Below are 12959 nucleotides of genomic sequence, written 5' to 3'. Positions count from 1 at the left end.
TTTGAGGAGGAAAATGATAAGAATTAACTTGATTTTGAAAACAACACTAAAGACTAGACGATATAATCTTTGACCATGGAGATCACATCCATCGTGCTTTCTGCCTTGTCCCCAGGCATCTGCACATAGTAGGTGCTTTATGAGGGATTTGTGAAATAATTGAATGAGTATTTCAGAGAATCATTGCTGGTGCAATGCAGTCTATAAGTGATCTGACATTGTTGATATTTAGGTCCAATCCAAACACACTAGATTTCCAAAGAAGAGAGTGTTCAAACTTGAGTACCAGAAACAAAATATTGAACTTCTGAGTGTTTCCTCTTCCCATCCCAGCATTTTACTTGAGAAGAGGGGACATTTAAAAATAGCGCTTTCAGCGTATTTATATGTCAAAACCCAGACTTCAATGCTGAAAATGACATATTTCTATTTATTAAACATGTTAAAAAAAAAAACTCAGAAGATTTTTATTGGGCTTATGCAGATAAACATTTATATTGTATTCCAGATATATCATATTCCCAGATTTAGCTGCCAAAACATTTGAGAGACTTGAATTTATATAGACTTACCAATATTTTTGTTAATTTGTTGGTTATAAGAACATTAAGGGGATAGAAATGGCTCATATTTCACTTTCCCATTTACTGTTAGAAGTTGAATACCCATTAACACTATCAATATTTTGCAGAATGCTTTTTGTTTTTGCATCTCCTTCCTTCTTCATTCTTTTGGCAAATGAGCATTTTATTGATACAATCTCTAACATACCGTACCAGGCACTACAGTGTTACAGTGCTGCTTGCGTTGTGGAAGAGTTCGTGGGCAGGTATTACAACCCACTGGAGCTGTAATAGAGGTAATGTCACTTTAAGACATGTGATACTTTACAGAGGAGGGATGTATTGAAACAGACTCCTGCTACTTACAGCACCGTGTAGCAGCCCAGCTCCTGCATTTTGCTGCCTACTCTGCCCCGAACGCACTGGAGAGGGGACGGTCCGTCATTAATTATAAACTGATTCTCATCAGGAAACTGCACATTATCTCACCATCACTTCAAAGGTCTCCTCAGGCAGAGGGGACGCCAGGGGATGACTTAAAGGTGAAAATGACAAGGTTTTCAGCCTTCAAACCTTGGCTCCTTTTTTTTTGACAATACAGCCTGAATGAACCCGATGTCTCCTTCATTGTGGAAATAGCATCAGAAGAGAAGAAACATTTTTTTAAAATCCTGATAAAGAAGACTATTGGAAGCTCTTAAAAAAAATCTCAAATTGTGGCACAGATGGGTTTTAGAAAGTGGTAGAGCTTTCCAATGAACACTAACAGAGAGCTCTGCTCTTGGCTGGATTTCTCAGGTAAGAAGCCTTTTTTAAGGATTTAAGCTTCAGAAAGCAGATTTGTAACCTATTCAGTCATCCCTAGGGAACTAGGTAAGGCTGCATGCATTATTTGGGGAAAGCACCTATCAACATAGAGACAGCCTCTTGGTAAGAGAGTAAGCAATCGGAGCGATATGTGGGCACCTTGAAAGTAATGCTGAGAATGAAAGAAAGTTAAATTTAAAAGAAAAAGAAAGAAAATTCTGTAAAGGTCATGTCACAGTAATCTTTCTGAGTGCCAAGATCAAGTGGGTGATAAAATGAGCAAGAGAAGCAGGCACGGAACAACTGTTAAATTTTGATTGTGGTAGGCTTTTTTTTTTCTTCCAAGTTTAGATTAATTCCTGCTGCATTTTAGCTGAAATCCACAAGCGGTCAATGCATGCCACAGTCACCTCTGTTTTGTCTTTCTGTAATTTTAAGGATATTTTGCAAAGACCCCAAAAATGCATTCATTCAGGATTCCAGGGAGGCGTATTGCTATGTAACTGCTGAAGAGAGTGAACCTATGTTACACTGAGAGTTCCGGAGACAATGAGCTAAATCTGCCATACACAAAAGTAAACAGTGGGCAGCGAAACAATTAGGAAGCGAATGGTCCATCTGAAGCCCAGGCTGGGGCAGGAAAAGCACCAGGCTGCTGGAAATAATGTTTTCCTACTTTGCACTTAATTATGGCTGTCACCATTTGTCCATTATAGTTCTAAAACCCTTCTCAAAGACATCTCTCCCTTAATACCCACAAATTATCTTGTGTTATGTCTGTATGCACACACATACAATGCATATTTTTGCTTTCTAAAATTACAGGTTTTTGAGAGAGGACAAATTTCTATGAGTAAAAAAGCCACAATGGGAGGTCACTAGCAGGCTTTAAATACATAGCTGAAACACTTGGAGTGTATGAATTGACAATGGGGAAATAAAAAATAAAAAAAAAAAGGAAAAGAAGCAAATTTGGTTCCAAAGCTCTCTCTACCTAAGGGAAAAGCATACACTTCACTGTATTCCTGTGTATAAAAGGCTTCCATGTCACTGGCTGAGTGAGGATGATGTTCAAGTTGATTAATTTGGCGTTAGGAAGTGCAGCAGAAGGTGTTGTGTGAGAAATTGGACATTCTGTAGCTGAGCCTTTCCAGCTCTAAGATCCTTATGGGTGCAGAGAAGACTGTCAAAGTTTCGTGCCTGTGAAAAGGTGTGTGCTGGTCCATAAAAGCACCCACCACCTGTGTATGCATATTCATCAGCACTGTACATCAAATGCCACCATGGGATCCGAGGAGGCAAAGCAATATTGTAAATTATGGGTTGCTCTGTGGCAGGCGCACAGATCTCGCATGTGAAACTCATTCTGGCTGAAGACAATTCTTTCTGATTTTAAGTCCAGCCAGAAAGACTGATTCCATCAGGAGATTACAGCATGCCTCTGAGAAATGATTACTTAGTTTAGCAGATAGCATAGTGATTAAAAATTCATGACTGTAGAATTAAAAAAAAAAAAAAAAGAATCCACTCTTTCCTTTCATTATGTCAGACTTGCAATGAAGTTAGAATGAGCAGGAGCATGCAGCTTCCAATGCCTGGAATAACGGTCCCTTACGGATCAGGGTGTAAGACAGGACGCTTATTTCAGATACTAGGTTTCAAACCGCCTATGCCATAGGCCAACTGTAATTTATTTTTGCATTTTGGCAATTCTTGGAGATAGGTTTTGCTAAATTTCACAAATGCATGCATGGTCTTCTGGAGAGTGCTTTCCTTCAGCCCTGCTGCATGCATGACCTCTGCTGGGTCTTTTTCTCCAGCAGCAAAGGGGCATGACGCCCGAGACCCCCTTCTGTCCTCAGTGGGACTGAGTGGAGCGGGGGCTGACCCTCCCTGTCTGCTGTCCCCTTCAGAGCATGGCGGTGGTCTCGGCGATGTCCTGGGCCCTGTACCTGTGGATAAGTGCCTGCGCCATGCTGCTGTGCCACGGAGCCCTCCAGCACACTTTCCAGCAGCCCCACCTGCTCAGACCAGGTAAGCAAGGCTGGCTGCAGCCCCAGGCCCGCTGCTGTCTCCTCCACAGGCGGCGAAGGCAAGGGACTAAGGTGTTGTGGTCTGGGCAGCTTGCCCCCGAATTCCAGGACATGCTGTTGGCTAGAGGCTTTGGGAAAAGGGGGTCACAAAAATGGCTTGGAGGTATTTCTGTTAACTTCTCAAAAATGGGGCTTTTCTCTGAGAGCCTCACACACACACACACACACACACACACACACACACACTGACAAGTCCTGTGTGGTTGTATACTTTGGCCAGAAATAGAATATTCTGTAAAAGGCGGATAATTTTCAAGACTTGGAGATTGTTTTTATGGGGGACAAAATATGATCTTTGCAACTGACAAAAATAATGTGTGTGTATTCTTGGAGGCATTGTTATCTAGTATAGATATTATCACCTAGGTGTGTGAGGGGCTCAGGATTTTATGGAATGTTCGTGCCAAAGCTGACTTCGGAAAGAGTTTGCCAATGAAAAGGAAATTGAAAAGTGACTTACTCTTTCTCCTCTGGTATGCCCTCCTCTCTCCCTTTCTTCCCCTGCTGTTCGCCAGTCTCTCCGCGGCTTCTCTCCTCGCAGCTTCAGGGACCTGCTCCCCTGAACCTGGCTGGGATTTTCCCTGTGTTGGATTTGGAGTTCTGGAAGCATTTTGCTTTCTTGGTCTTTCTGTTCAAAAACATGTGTTTTAACCTGGGGTTTCTCTCCTCTGCCTCCCCGGCTTTCTCATCACTCCCCCGCGTGGTCCTCCGAGCCGCCTGCTTCTCGGAGGGGAAGACTCCTCCATTGTCCATCGGCTGCAGCCTCGGCATCCATGGCCCGCCCTCTCCTCCCGGCGCTGCCGCGGTCGGAGCTCTGGGGACCAGTTGCGCCCGAGCTGGCGATCCCCAGTTCTCATGGCTCCGGCCCTGCACCCCCTCTCCAAGCCGCCGCCTCCGGCCCGCCCCGGCCCGGCCTCCTCCGGGTCCCCGCCTCCGCCCAGCTCCGCAGCAGCTCCGATCCCGGCGGTGGGTCCTCCCGCAGCCCAGCCCGCACCCCGTGCCCCGCAGCCCCGGCCCCATCGTCTGGGCGGCGGCCAGAGGGAGCGGGGCGGCAGGTCCTCCTGGGCCAGCTGCTCCTGGGGCGCGGGTGGAGGGTCGGGGGCGCGGGAGGAGGGAGGGGGGCGGAAGGGTGGGGAGGTGGGTGCTGAGATCCGCGCGGCCAGCCTGCAGGTGCGGGCGCAGCCACCCCAGAGCCCCGCCCCGGTGCGGAGGAGGCCAGGGCGGCCCCGCAGGTGGGCCTGGGTCGCCTGGCGCGTCCGCATTCCTGCCACGGGGGTCCCCAGCCCAGAGCGGCAGGCACCCTGGCTCAGGTGCCAGGGGAGGAGCCGCGAACGGGGTTTGGGAGCCTCTGATCAGTTAGTCACGGATCCCTTCTACCAAAAAACGTCTTTGACTTGTTACATAGTCACACACACAGCACGGGGAGTCTGCCTCCAGGTGCTAAACACTCAACAAAAACTAAGTGAGTTTCAGCTACTCTCAAGGTTAATTCCCATTGTTCCGCTTGGCCCTTCTCCCTGTCGGTGCACCACCCTCTCCCAACTCCCTCCCCTCCTCCAGGGATGGGTGACAGACAGCACAGCTGTGATGGCCATTGGCGGTCAGGCCAGTCTATTTCCCTGTGAGCCTGGTCCCCAGGGAGGCTGCACAGCAATGTCCCTCAAGGCAGAGAATAATGCCAAGGAACCTCTGAGGAACTGGCAGTCCAGGGGCAAAATTTGTGAAAACTTTCAAGTTTTGTCAATACAAGGACTCAATGGACCTACAAAGCCATTCTGAAAGGGGCTTGGCAGATGGGCGGTGTGGGGGAGAGGAGGTGGCATATGGTGACACAGAGCACAGAACTGGCCATCGCCATGTAACATAGGTGCTCGGACCTTGGGCAAGTCCCTTTTCTTCCTGGGCTCCATTTCCTTCCCCTTTAGGATGTTTCGGGTGTAAATGGAACAATCTCAGCCAAAGTGCTTTGTAACTTGTAAAGCTCTTCACAATTATCAGGAATTACTGACATTGTCCCACATGACAGCTGAGGACAGAATGCTAGGGGTGTTGATGGCCAACATTTGCTGTTCACACATCTGGTCCATCCACATAGGTCAAAGCTTGGTTTTTACTTCTGCTGTTGTTTGAAACTGTGTGGTGCCTGGCTAGAATAGTCACCAAGTGCAATGTGTCTTGCTTTACTCTGGATGCATACAGTCAGGAAAAACAGCGCAGTTTTGCAGTAGGTGCCGCATACACTGTCTCTGGTAATCAATTAATCTTTGATTTTTTATTTATTTTTTTAATGAGGGGTTATGACTATGCTACTTAATAAACTCATGTCTTTATGAGGCTTATTATAAAAATGTTATAATTTTAAACTCAGAAACACATCATTAGGTTCTGGCTGACATGAAGCTCGGTATGTTTTCTCATTGTCTACCCTTAGAAATTGCTTATGATCACCAATGCGTATTGTTACGTCATCAGTTTATACTACAAATACCCCAGGAAGCCAGAGCGGAAACCAATTTCAACCCCAAGTGCTTTTACATTTGAGACTCATTTCAGACTCATTGATGAAATGAAGAAACCATAAATATTCTTTCCAGATACAGAAAGATTAAAATGATATTAAATTGAAAGTCCAATGTACGTAATATGTTTATTCAACTTCCTTGGGGTTTTAAGAACAGCTGAAAAGATTAAAGCAATAGATCTTGAACATGGCAATAGTCTAGATTATTTCATTCAGAAACGGTCTTCTTTAATATGGTCTTCTGTTCTGATTTTAAAAGTAAACCTATGGTTTTGGTGATGAGAGCTGGGATGTCTCCCTTTGGGGTCTTAAATCTCCAGGGACACTAATGAAATGTGTATGAAAACAAGAGAGAAATCAGGCCAGTTCTCTGTGACAGCCCACCTCTAAATGAGCAAATAAATAAACAAATAGCTGGATAAATGAGCAGAAAAGGAAAAACATAATCTCATTTTGTCAAATCAGTTCAGACCAGTGACATGATGAGAAAAAATGAGCCCCCGGCAGACCCTGCGCTTTGCCACATTTGCCTAAGCTTGAAAAATCGCCTCTTTCATGGAGCAGGAGCAGGCGGACACCCTGTGCATACCAAGCGCCAGGAAATGGGAGAAATGACAGATCTTTCACTCAGGGCCCCAGCGGAGGGTCAGGGGGCTGTATCGCTGCCTCCTCCGTGTCCGCCCCACTGGCCCCTCTCAGCCTCTTGCAGGCCCCGCCATGCCATGCCCATCACAGGGGGATTGATGGCGCTCTGGTCCCAAGAAGCCAATCTCAGCCTCTCAAACATGGAATTGTTGCGATGCTCCTCTCTGTTTGGAGTGTGCAGCACCTTAGGGCACCAGCCAGCCCGGGTCTTCTGAGGAAATGGCTGAGGTTTGGGCCAATTTTTGCTGTCAAACAAGGCAGCGGGGCGGTGCTTCCTGAGACCGCGGGTTTGGGATCTGCCTCCTCGCTGCAGCGGGATTGTACACACAGAATAAGAATCTGTAAACTGGAGAGCAGACAGTTTTAATGTGTTCCCCTGCAGTCCATAAGCACTTCCTATTTTTCGTCCTTACAGTGTTAGGAAAGAACCATTTATTTTCAGTTACTCACTGGCTAAGGAAGATTGAAACAGTCAATCAAATGAAAGTGAATTTTGAAGTTAGACCAATGAGTGAAATGGGCGATAGATTAACAGATTTGTAATTGCAATAATTTACTATTTGACTAAATCACATTTTTATTGCGGGAGTAATGTAGGAAATTACTATTACCACTTGAAGATCGTTCACGCCTATTTTATAGACAGTACAGCGAGAAGGAGGGCACTCCACTGGGAGAGGCAGCCGAACCAACGGATCCTTCACAGTGGGTTCTGCTGTCCAGGTGGTTAAAATAGCTTCAGGTCCTTCTAATCGCCAGGTGTTGGGAAACAGATAAAAAAGGATGAATGGTTTGCTAAATGTAACTTTCTAATTTAACATTAGTTTCCTCCTTTATGAATATATGAATTATGACAGCAATTTAAATGGTTACTTAATTTCAAATTTGAGGGTGTGTGGGTGTCTGTGTGTGAAGGGTTGTCCTTGAGACTTAATAAAATATGGATAATTTCAAAATACTTTAGTGAGAAAAGATCCTTGAGAGTCTCTAGTAATTTAAAATTATGTAGATAAATTACATGAGACAAGAAGTTATAAGAGCCTAATGAATCATTTATTCTGCAGTCACTGCTATTTTATTGACAGGGATGTAGGGAAATGATGTATAAAAAGATTGCTCTGAATAGAATCATCTGTGTAACTTGCACTTAGCCTGATTTAAAGCTATATTAAGCAAACTCTATATTTAGAGGTATGCATTTATGGCTTAATTATTACACACTAAACATTACCATTCATGTTAAAGTGTTTTTTAAATTAAAATATTAAAAAGCATTGTTTCATACTTATTTTTACCTCATTGTTCCATATTACTTTATTGAAAACTGCCGAAGGCTTATGCATTAGAATGCCAAGGTGCATTGCATTAAGAGTTGTTTTAGCAATTGTAATAGAAATAGAAATAGTGAGGACAATATTGACAGCATGCTGGCTTTTGAAGGATTTGGACTCATACGAGGCTGCTGAGTTAGTGAATCGGTGTGAAGTTTAGAGCAGACAGGTTGTTATTTAGTGAGAGCTGATGCTTGTGATAATCCATTGATCATCTCTTTAATAGTACTGAACTCACCCGAGGGGCAGAGGGCAGCTATGAACATTTGATAAGACCCCAAATTTCAAAACCAAGTTAGACATGCAAATAAATATTTTCTGTCAAACTTAGAATTATTTCAGAGCTATGTAAATGCTGTTTGTTACTCATGTGAACTCAATCCTGTGTCCTCAATTCTATTATACCGTATTACAAACACATATTTGGAAGTTGCACAGATGATCATTAGCCTTCATTTGTCAATTTCTTAAACTAAAACATCTTCCAATTTTAAATTCTGTATAAAATTCTCAAAGTTTGATGTGTAAAGTGGTACAATATTAAAAAAAAACACCACACAATAAAAAAACACACACAACACAATTTGGCAGTGTCTCCCAAAATGTAAAATGTGCAACATAACAATTGCATTTCTAGACATTTATTCTCATAAAGTGATCTGACACATATGAAAAGATATATGTTAAGGTTTAGTCATTACAACAATGATCTTTATAGCAAAAAGTTAGAGGGGAGGCCCATTTCTCAGAAGTGGATCGGTAAAATGAATTCTGGAACATCTACGCAATGGGGCAGTGGGACTCACTGTAGCTACTGCCAAGGATGGCATGTTCGTATTCCTGTGCACAGAATGCCCATGATTTACTGTTGACTGACTGAAGAAAACAAGGAACAGAGGACTCAGCATTGAAATGATTTTTGTGGAAAAAAATATTTGTACATGCATAAAAATGTCAGAAAGAACATGAACATTCTTTATAGGTGTTCACCACAATGGGAGAACTAAAATAAATCAGTTTTTTCTCTATAATTCTCTATTTTTTACATTTGCTTTTAATATGGGTATATATTACTTTTTAATGAAAAGCTCAAAATATTTCCTACAGACAGTTTTATGGTAACATTAGAAATATTATCAAACAATTTTCCAATTTAAAGAACAGGAAGAAGGGTAGGTAGGGAAATATCATGAAGCCCTTTTTTTTTTCCAAGAGCTTCCATGATTCAATATTGAGTGAAATGTCTAGGCTAACATTTCCCAGTTCACAAAACTCTGTCTTCTCAAGATGCCCTTGGAGTCAGCTGCTGGGGTGGCACTCACTTCCTGGTATGTTCTCTCTTGGGGTCTGCAGTGTGTGTTGAATGGGTAGAAGTTCTGGAAAGTTTGCCAATAGGAAACCTGATTGTATTTAACTTATATTTCCAGACATTTTTAATTTGGTCAACATCTACAGTGCCTATTCATATCACCGATGTGTTGAGAAGTGTGGGCCAAGGTGATTCTGGAATCCTGTGCTGTTCATCTTCTTATCTCTCACTATGGTGAGAAACTCAACATGTAATAGGCACTCAGAAAGTATGTGAAATAATAAAGGAAAGAAGGGGTGACTGTTCCGGTAAAATCTTAAGCTTTTCTTTATTGGTTACTACCTGTGAGTGAGTGTGTATGTGTCTGTAATTAAGAGCTACCTCCCATGAAGAGTGATGCAAACATTGAATAGGCAGTAGAACTTGTATGTATCTGTGCAAAATCTTTGAGTAGATATTTGACTTTATTCCACATTTGACGGCTATTCCATTAATTAAAACAACCCAAAGAATATACTTACAAATGTAATAAAACATTTAAATCCTTATAGTTTTCAGCCATGGCATGATTCCCCCCCCCCCCCCCTTTCCCTGTAGATTTAAAATCTTGGTCTTGGGTGACTGAGAAAAAAATTCACTTAGCAAATAGGGAAAGGCTTTTTGCTTTTAAATCTTTTGATATCAAAAGAAAAATTCACTTTATCTTTGTAACATTGAGAAAATAACTCTACAGAAGCACCGTTTTTTTTTTCTTTGGGGTAAAATGAAGATTAATCCTCCCCCCACAATATTTTTCTCATTGATTTTTAGAAAGAGTGGAAGGGAGGGAGGGAGAGGGAGAGAGAGAGAGAGAGAGAGAGAGAGAGAGAGAGAGAGAGAGAGAGAGAGAGAGAGAGAGAGGTGAGAGACACATTGATTGGTTGTCTCTGCTTGTCTCTGACTGAGGCCCAGGATGGAAACTGCAAGCCAGTAGGTGCCTTTGACCTGGAATCAGACACATTGGAGTGTGGGCCAACACTCTAACCACTGAGAAACACTGGCCAGAGCAAGATGATTTTTAAAAATAATAATTTGCTTAAATGAATAGAATTCTCAAAAGATAATGTCTTTAAGGCACTTAGGGGTCATCTTAGCCCACTATTTTTCCTTCTCTATATAATAAAGTTGCAGAGAAAGAAAAGATAAGTAATTTTATTACAGTGATGTTCTCTCCGAAGAGGGATAGGTATGCTACAGCATCTGCCTATTCATGAAGTGGATTCTGCATCCATGTAAGGAAGGGGGCAAACCAATCCTCACTGAGTATAGGAGGAGGAAGACCCCTTGTGTCCTCAGCCAAGGTTGTTGTTCTGCTGGTGCAATTCCTGCATCCATCTTATTATTCCTCATTAGACCATCTTTTCCAGGGATGCTCCATTTACCCACAAATAAAACCAAGCTAATTGAGTCTATTTATATCCATGGGGTTTTCCTGATTTCCACTTGCATGGATGAAGAAAGGACTAAGAGTCATGTGCTTTGAAGTGAAGACAGAATGCCAGGGTCCAGATTTAGGTGGGCCACTGCACACACTGGGGAAAAGGCAAATCAAGCCTCTTGAAATTGACAGTATATCTTGGGTTAGGGTCAGTAGGCCAACTGGTCATATGTCCCACTTAGTATTGTGTAAGTATTCAATAAATATATTCTGTAAATATTTAATAAATATATTCTGATCAACAAGCAGGAATTCTATATACTTTAAGAATAACATACTACCAGGCAAGTGTGCATTAAGCCTTTTGATATCTAACACCACAGAGCAGAGAGCAGGAGAGTGAGCAGTGGGCTGCTGGAGCTTCCGGGTCTCACAGAGCCGGTTGCAAGGCTCCAGAAGAGAGGGCTGGGAGGAATGAGGGATTTTCACACGGGGCTCAGCAACTCCAAGGAGGTGAGCCATGCCTTCCCCAAACATTAAGGCATATTCTGCCAAATAGTGAAGCTCTGAGCTGCCCAAGGAACTGATTCATTGGTTTTATCCATTTGATAGAGTAAGATTCAGTATAAATTCACCTTTGTGTATGTTTAAAAACCTTCTGCTAAAACTATTTGAAAACTTTCTGAATGGTTTCATTGATGAGCAAGCCAAACACCTTCATAGACCAGGCAGGTTAACAAAACTGATCTGAACAGCCGGAGGACCAGACATACAAGATGCTGAACTGTGTCAACTAACAAGTATGTGCACTGGGAGAAGGCACATCGGTGATGGGCTCAGTATGACAAGAACATCCAATGTTTTCAGCTAAGATGAAAACCTAGACTTTTGGGTACAATTTCCTTATCTTTGAAGTGCCAGGTGGGCCAGACAAAACTTGACTCAGTGCCGAATCCTACCTGAAAGTTGTCTGTGTGTGACCTCAGGCAAGATTATCTCCTGCTCCAGCATTGTTTGATTCCTAAGGAATTTATCAAATCCTTCTTTGCAGGCAGGGTGGAGAGAGGGAAGGCAAAAGGAATTGTTATGCACACATGTCTTGGCCTGCTTTATAGTTACGCCCATGGCTTAGTCCTAGCCTGAGTTACGCCCAGTGTGCTGAAACCCTGGATTTCTGCGCTCTGTGTCTGACACGGGGGTGGGTGGGGGGGGTGGGGGGGTGGTCTGAAAACAGTGAGCATTTATGGAATGAAGGCAATGGGATGGACAGAGGTCTCATTTAAATCTTAGCTAAAAATCCATTCATTTTCCTCTAGATTAAGGTTTGGGGAAAATACTAATTTGCAAATGTAATAAGCCAGAGGGAAGCAGCAGGCCTCATAGTGATACTGGTATAACCCTTAATTGAACATTTTATTAAAATTTTCAACATCTTCTCTAAAGTCCACTAATACGTTGTAACAAAGTTTTTTTTGTTTTTTTTTGTCATGATTCTTTTGATCAAGTGATTTAAGATTTTATGTGTCTTGCCCTGCTGGTGTGGCTCAGTGGTTGAGCATTGACCCATGAACCAGGAAGTCACAATTTGATTCCCTGTCAGGGCACATGTCCAGGTTTTGGGCTTGATCCCCAGCAGGAGGGTATAGGAGGCATCCAATTGATGGTTTTCTCTCATCATTGATGTTTCTCTCTCTCTCCTTATTCCTTCCTCTCTTTGAAATGAATAAGAAAACATAAAACAAAAGATTTCATGTGTCTTCATTTTGTATATGAAAGTATAGACTACCTATTAGTACCCCAACTGAATTATGATTCTACTAGTAAGGGCATGTAACTAAGGCTGGCCAAGCTTTTTCAATCCAGTACTTTACTAGGAAAAATAGAATGCTTTTCTCTTGGAAACATTGAAAATGCCTGCATGCAAATGGAATTCATGCAAGTTGCCGAAGCACAGTTTATCAGTGTGTTCTGAGTGTTGTTTGAGTTGTTGGTGATTTTCAGCTATAAATTAGTGTGGGTCTAGTTTCATCATTATCAATTAAGTTTGCTGTGGACTATTTGGTTAACCCTGTAGTGTGTAATGATGCATATTTACATATTTTGGATTCTAAATGTGTTGGGGACTGGACTTTAAGACATCCCTGAATTGTGGTATCCTGGTGGAAACAATGTATATACGAACCAGCCTCACACTGATTTGTGTGGTGACCGATCTGTACTGCCCAAGAGCCCATGTGCGCAACTTACCGTATTTTTTGGACCATAAGACACTC

The 12959-nt window shown here is 42.7% G+C and overlaps 1 protein-coding gene across 2 annotated transcripts in view; it reads left to right on the top strand.

The window, feature by feature from the left end:
- The first annotated feature begins 807 nt into the window (after positions 1–807).
- TAFA1 (TAFA chemokine like family member 1) overlaps positions 808–12959 on the top strand; it is a 487078-nt gene continuing 474926 nt past the window's right edge. Inside the window, exons 1-2 of one of the 2 annotated variants that reach the window (XM_036430578.2) lie at positions 808–1361; positions 3284–3404. In XM_036430578.2, coding sequence (XP_036286471.1) covers positions 3287–3404 — 118 coding nt within the window. In that variant the 5' untranslated portion in view covers positions 808–1361; positions 3284–3286. The remainder of the gene's footprint in view (positions 1362–3283; positions 3405–12959) is intronic. The other variant, XM_036430577.2, reaches the window with a different exon arrangement.

This window comes from Pipistrellus kuhlii, unplaced genomic scaffold (assembly GCF_014108245.1).
Source record: "Pipistrellus kuhlii isolate mPipKuh1 unplaced genomic scaffold, mPipKuh1.p scaffold_m20_p_11, whole genome shotgun sequence".
Classification (NCBI taxonomy): domain Eukaryota; kingdom Metazoa; phylum Chordata; class Mammalia; order Chiroptera; family Vespertilionidae; genus Pipistrellus; species Pipistrellus kuhlii.
The sequence above is the reverse complement of the archived record's forward strand: the minus strand, read 5'-3'. Positions and strand labels throughout refer to the sequence as shown.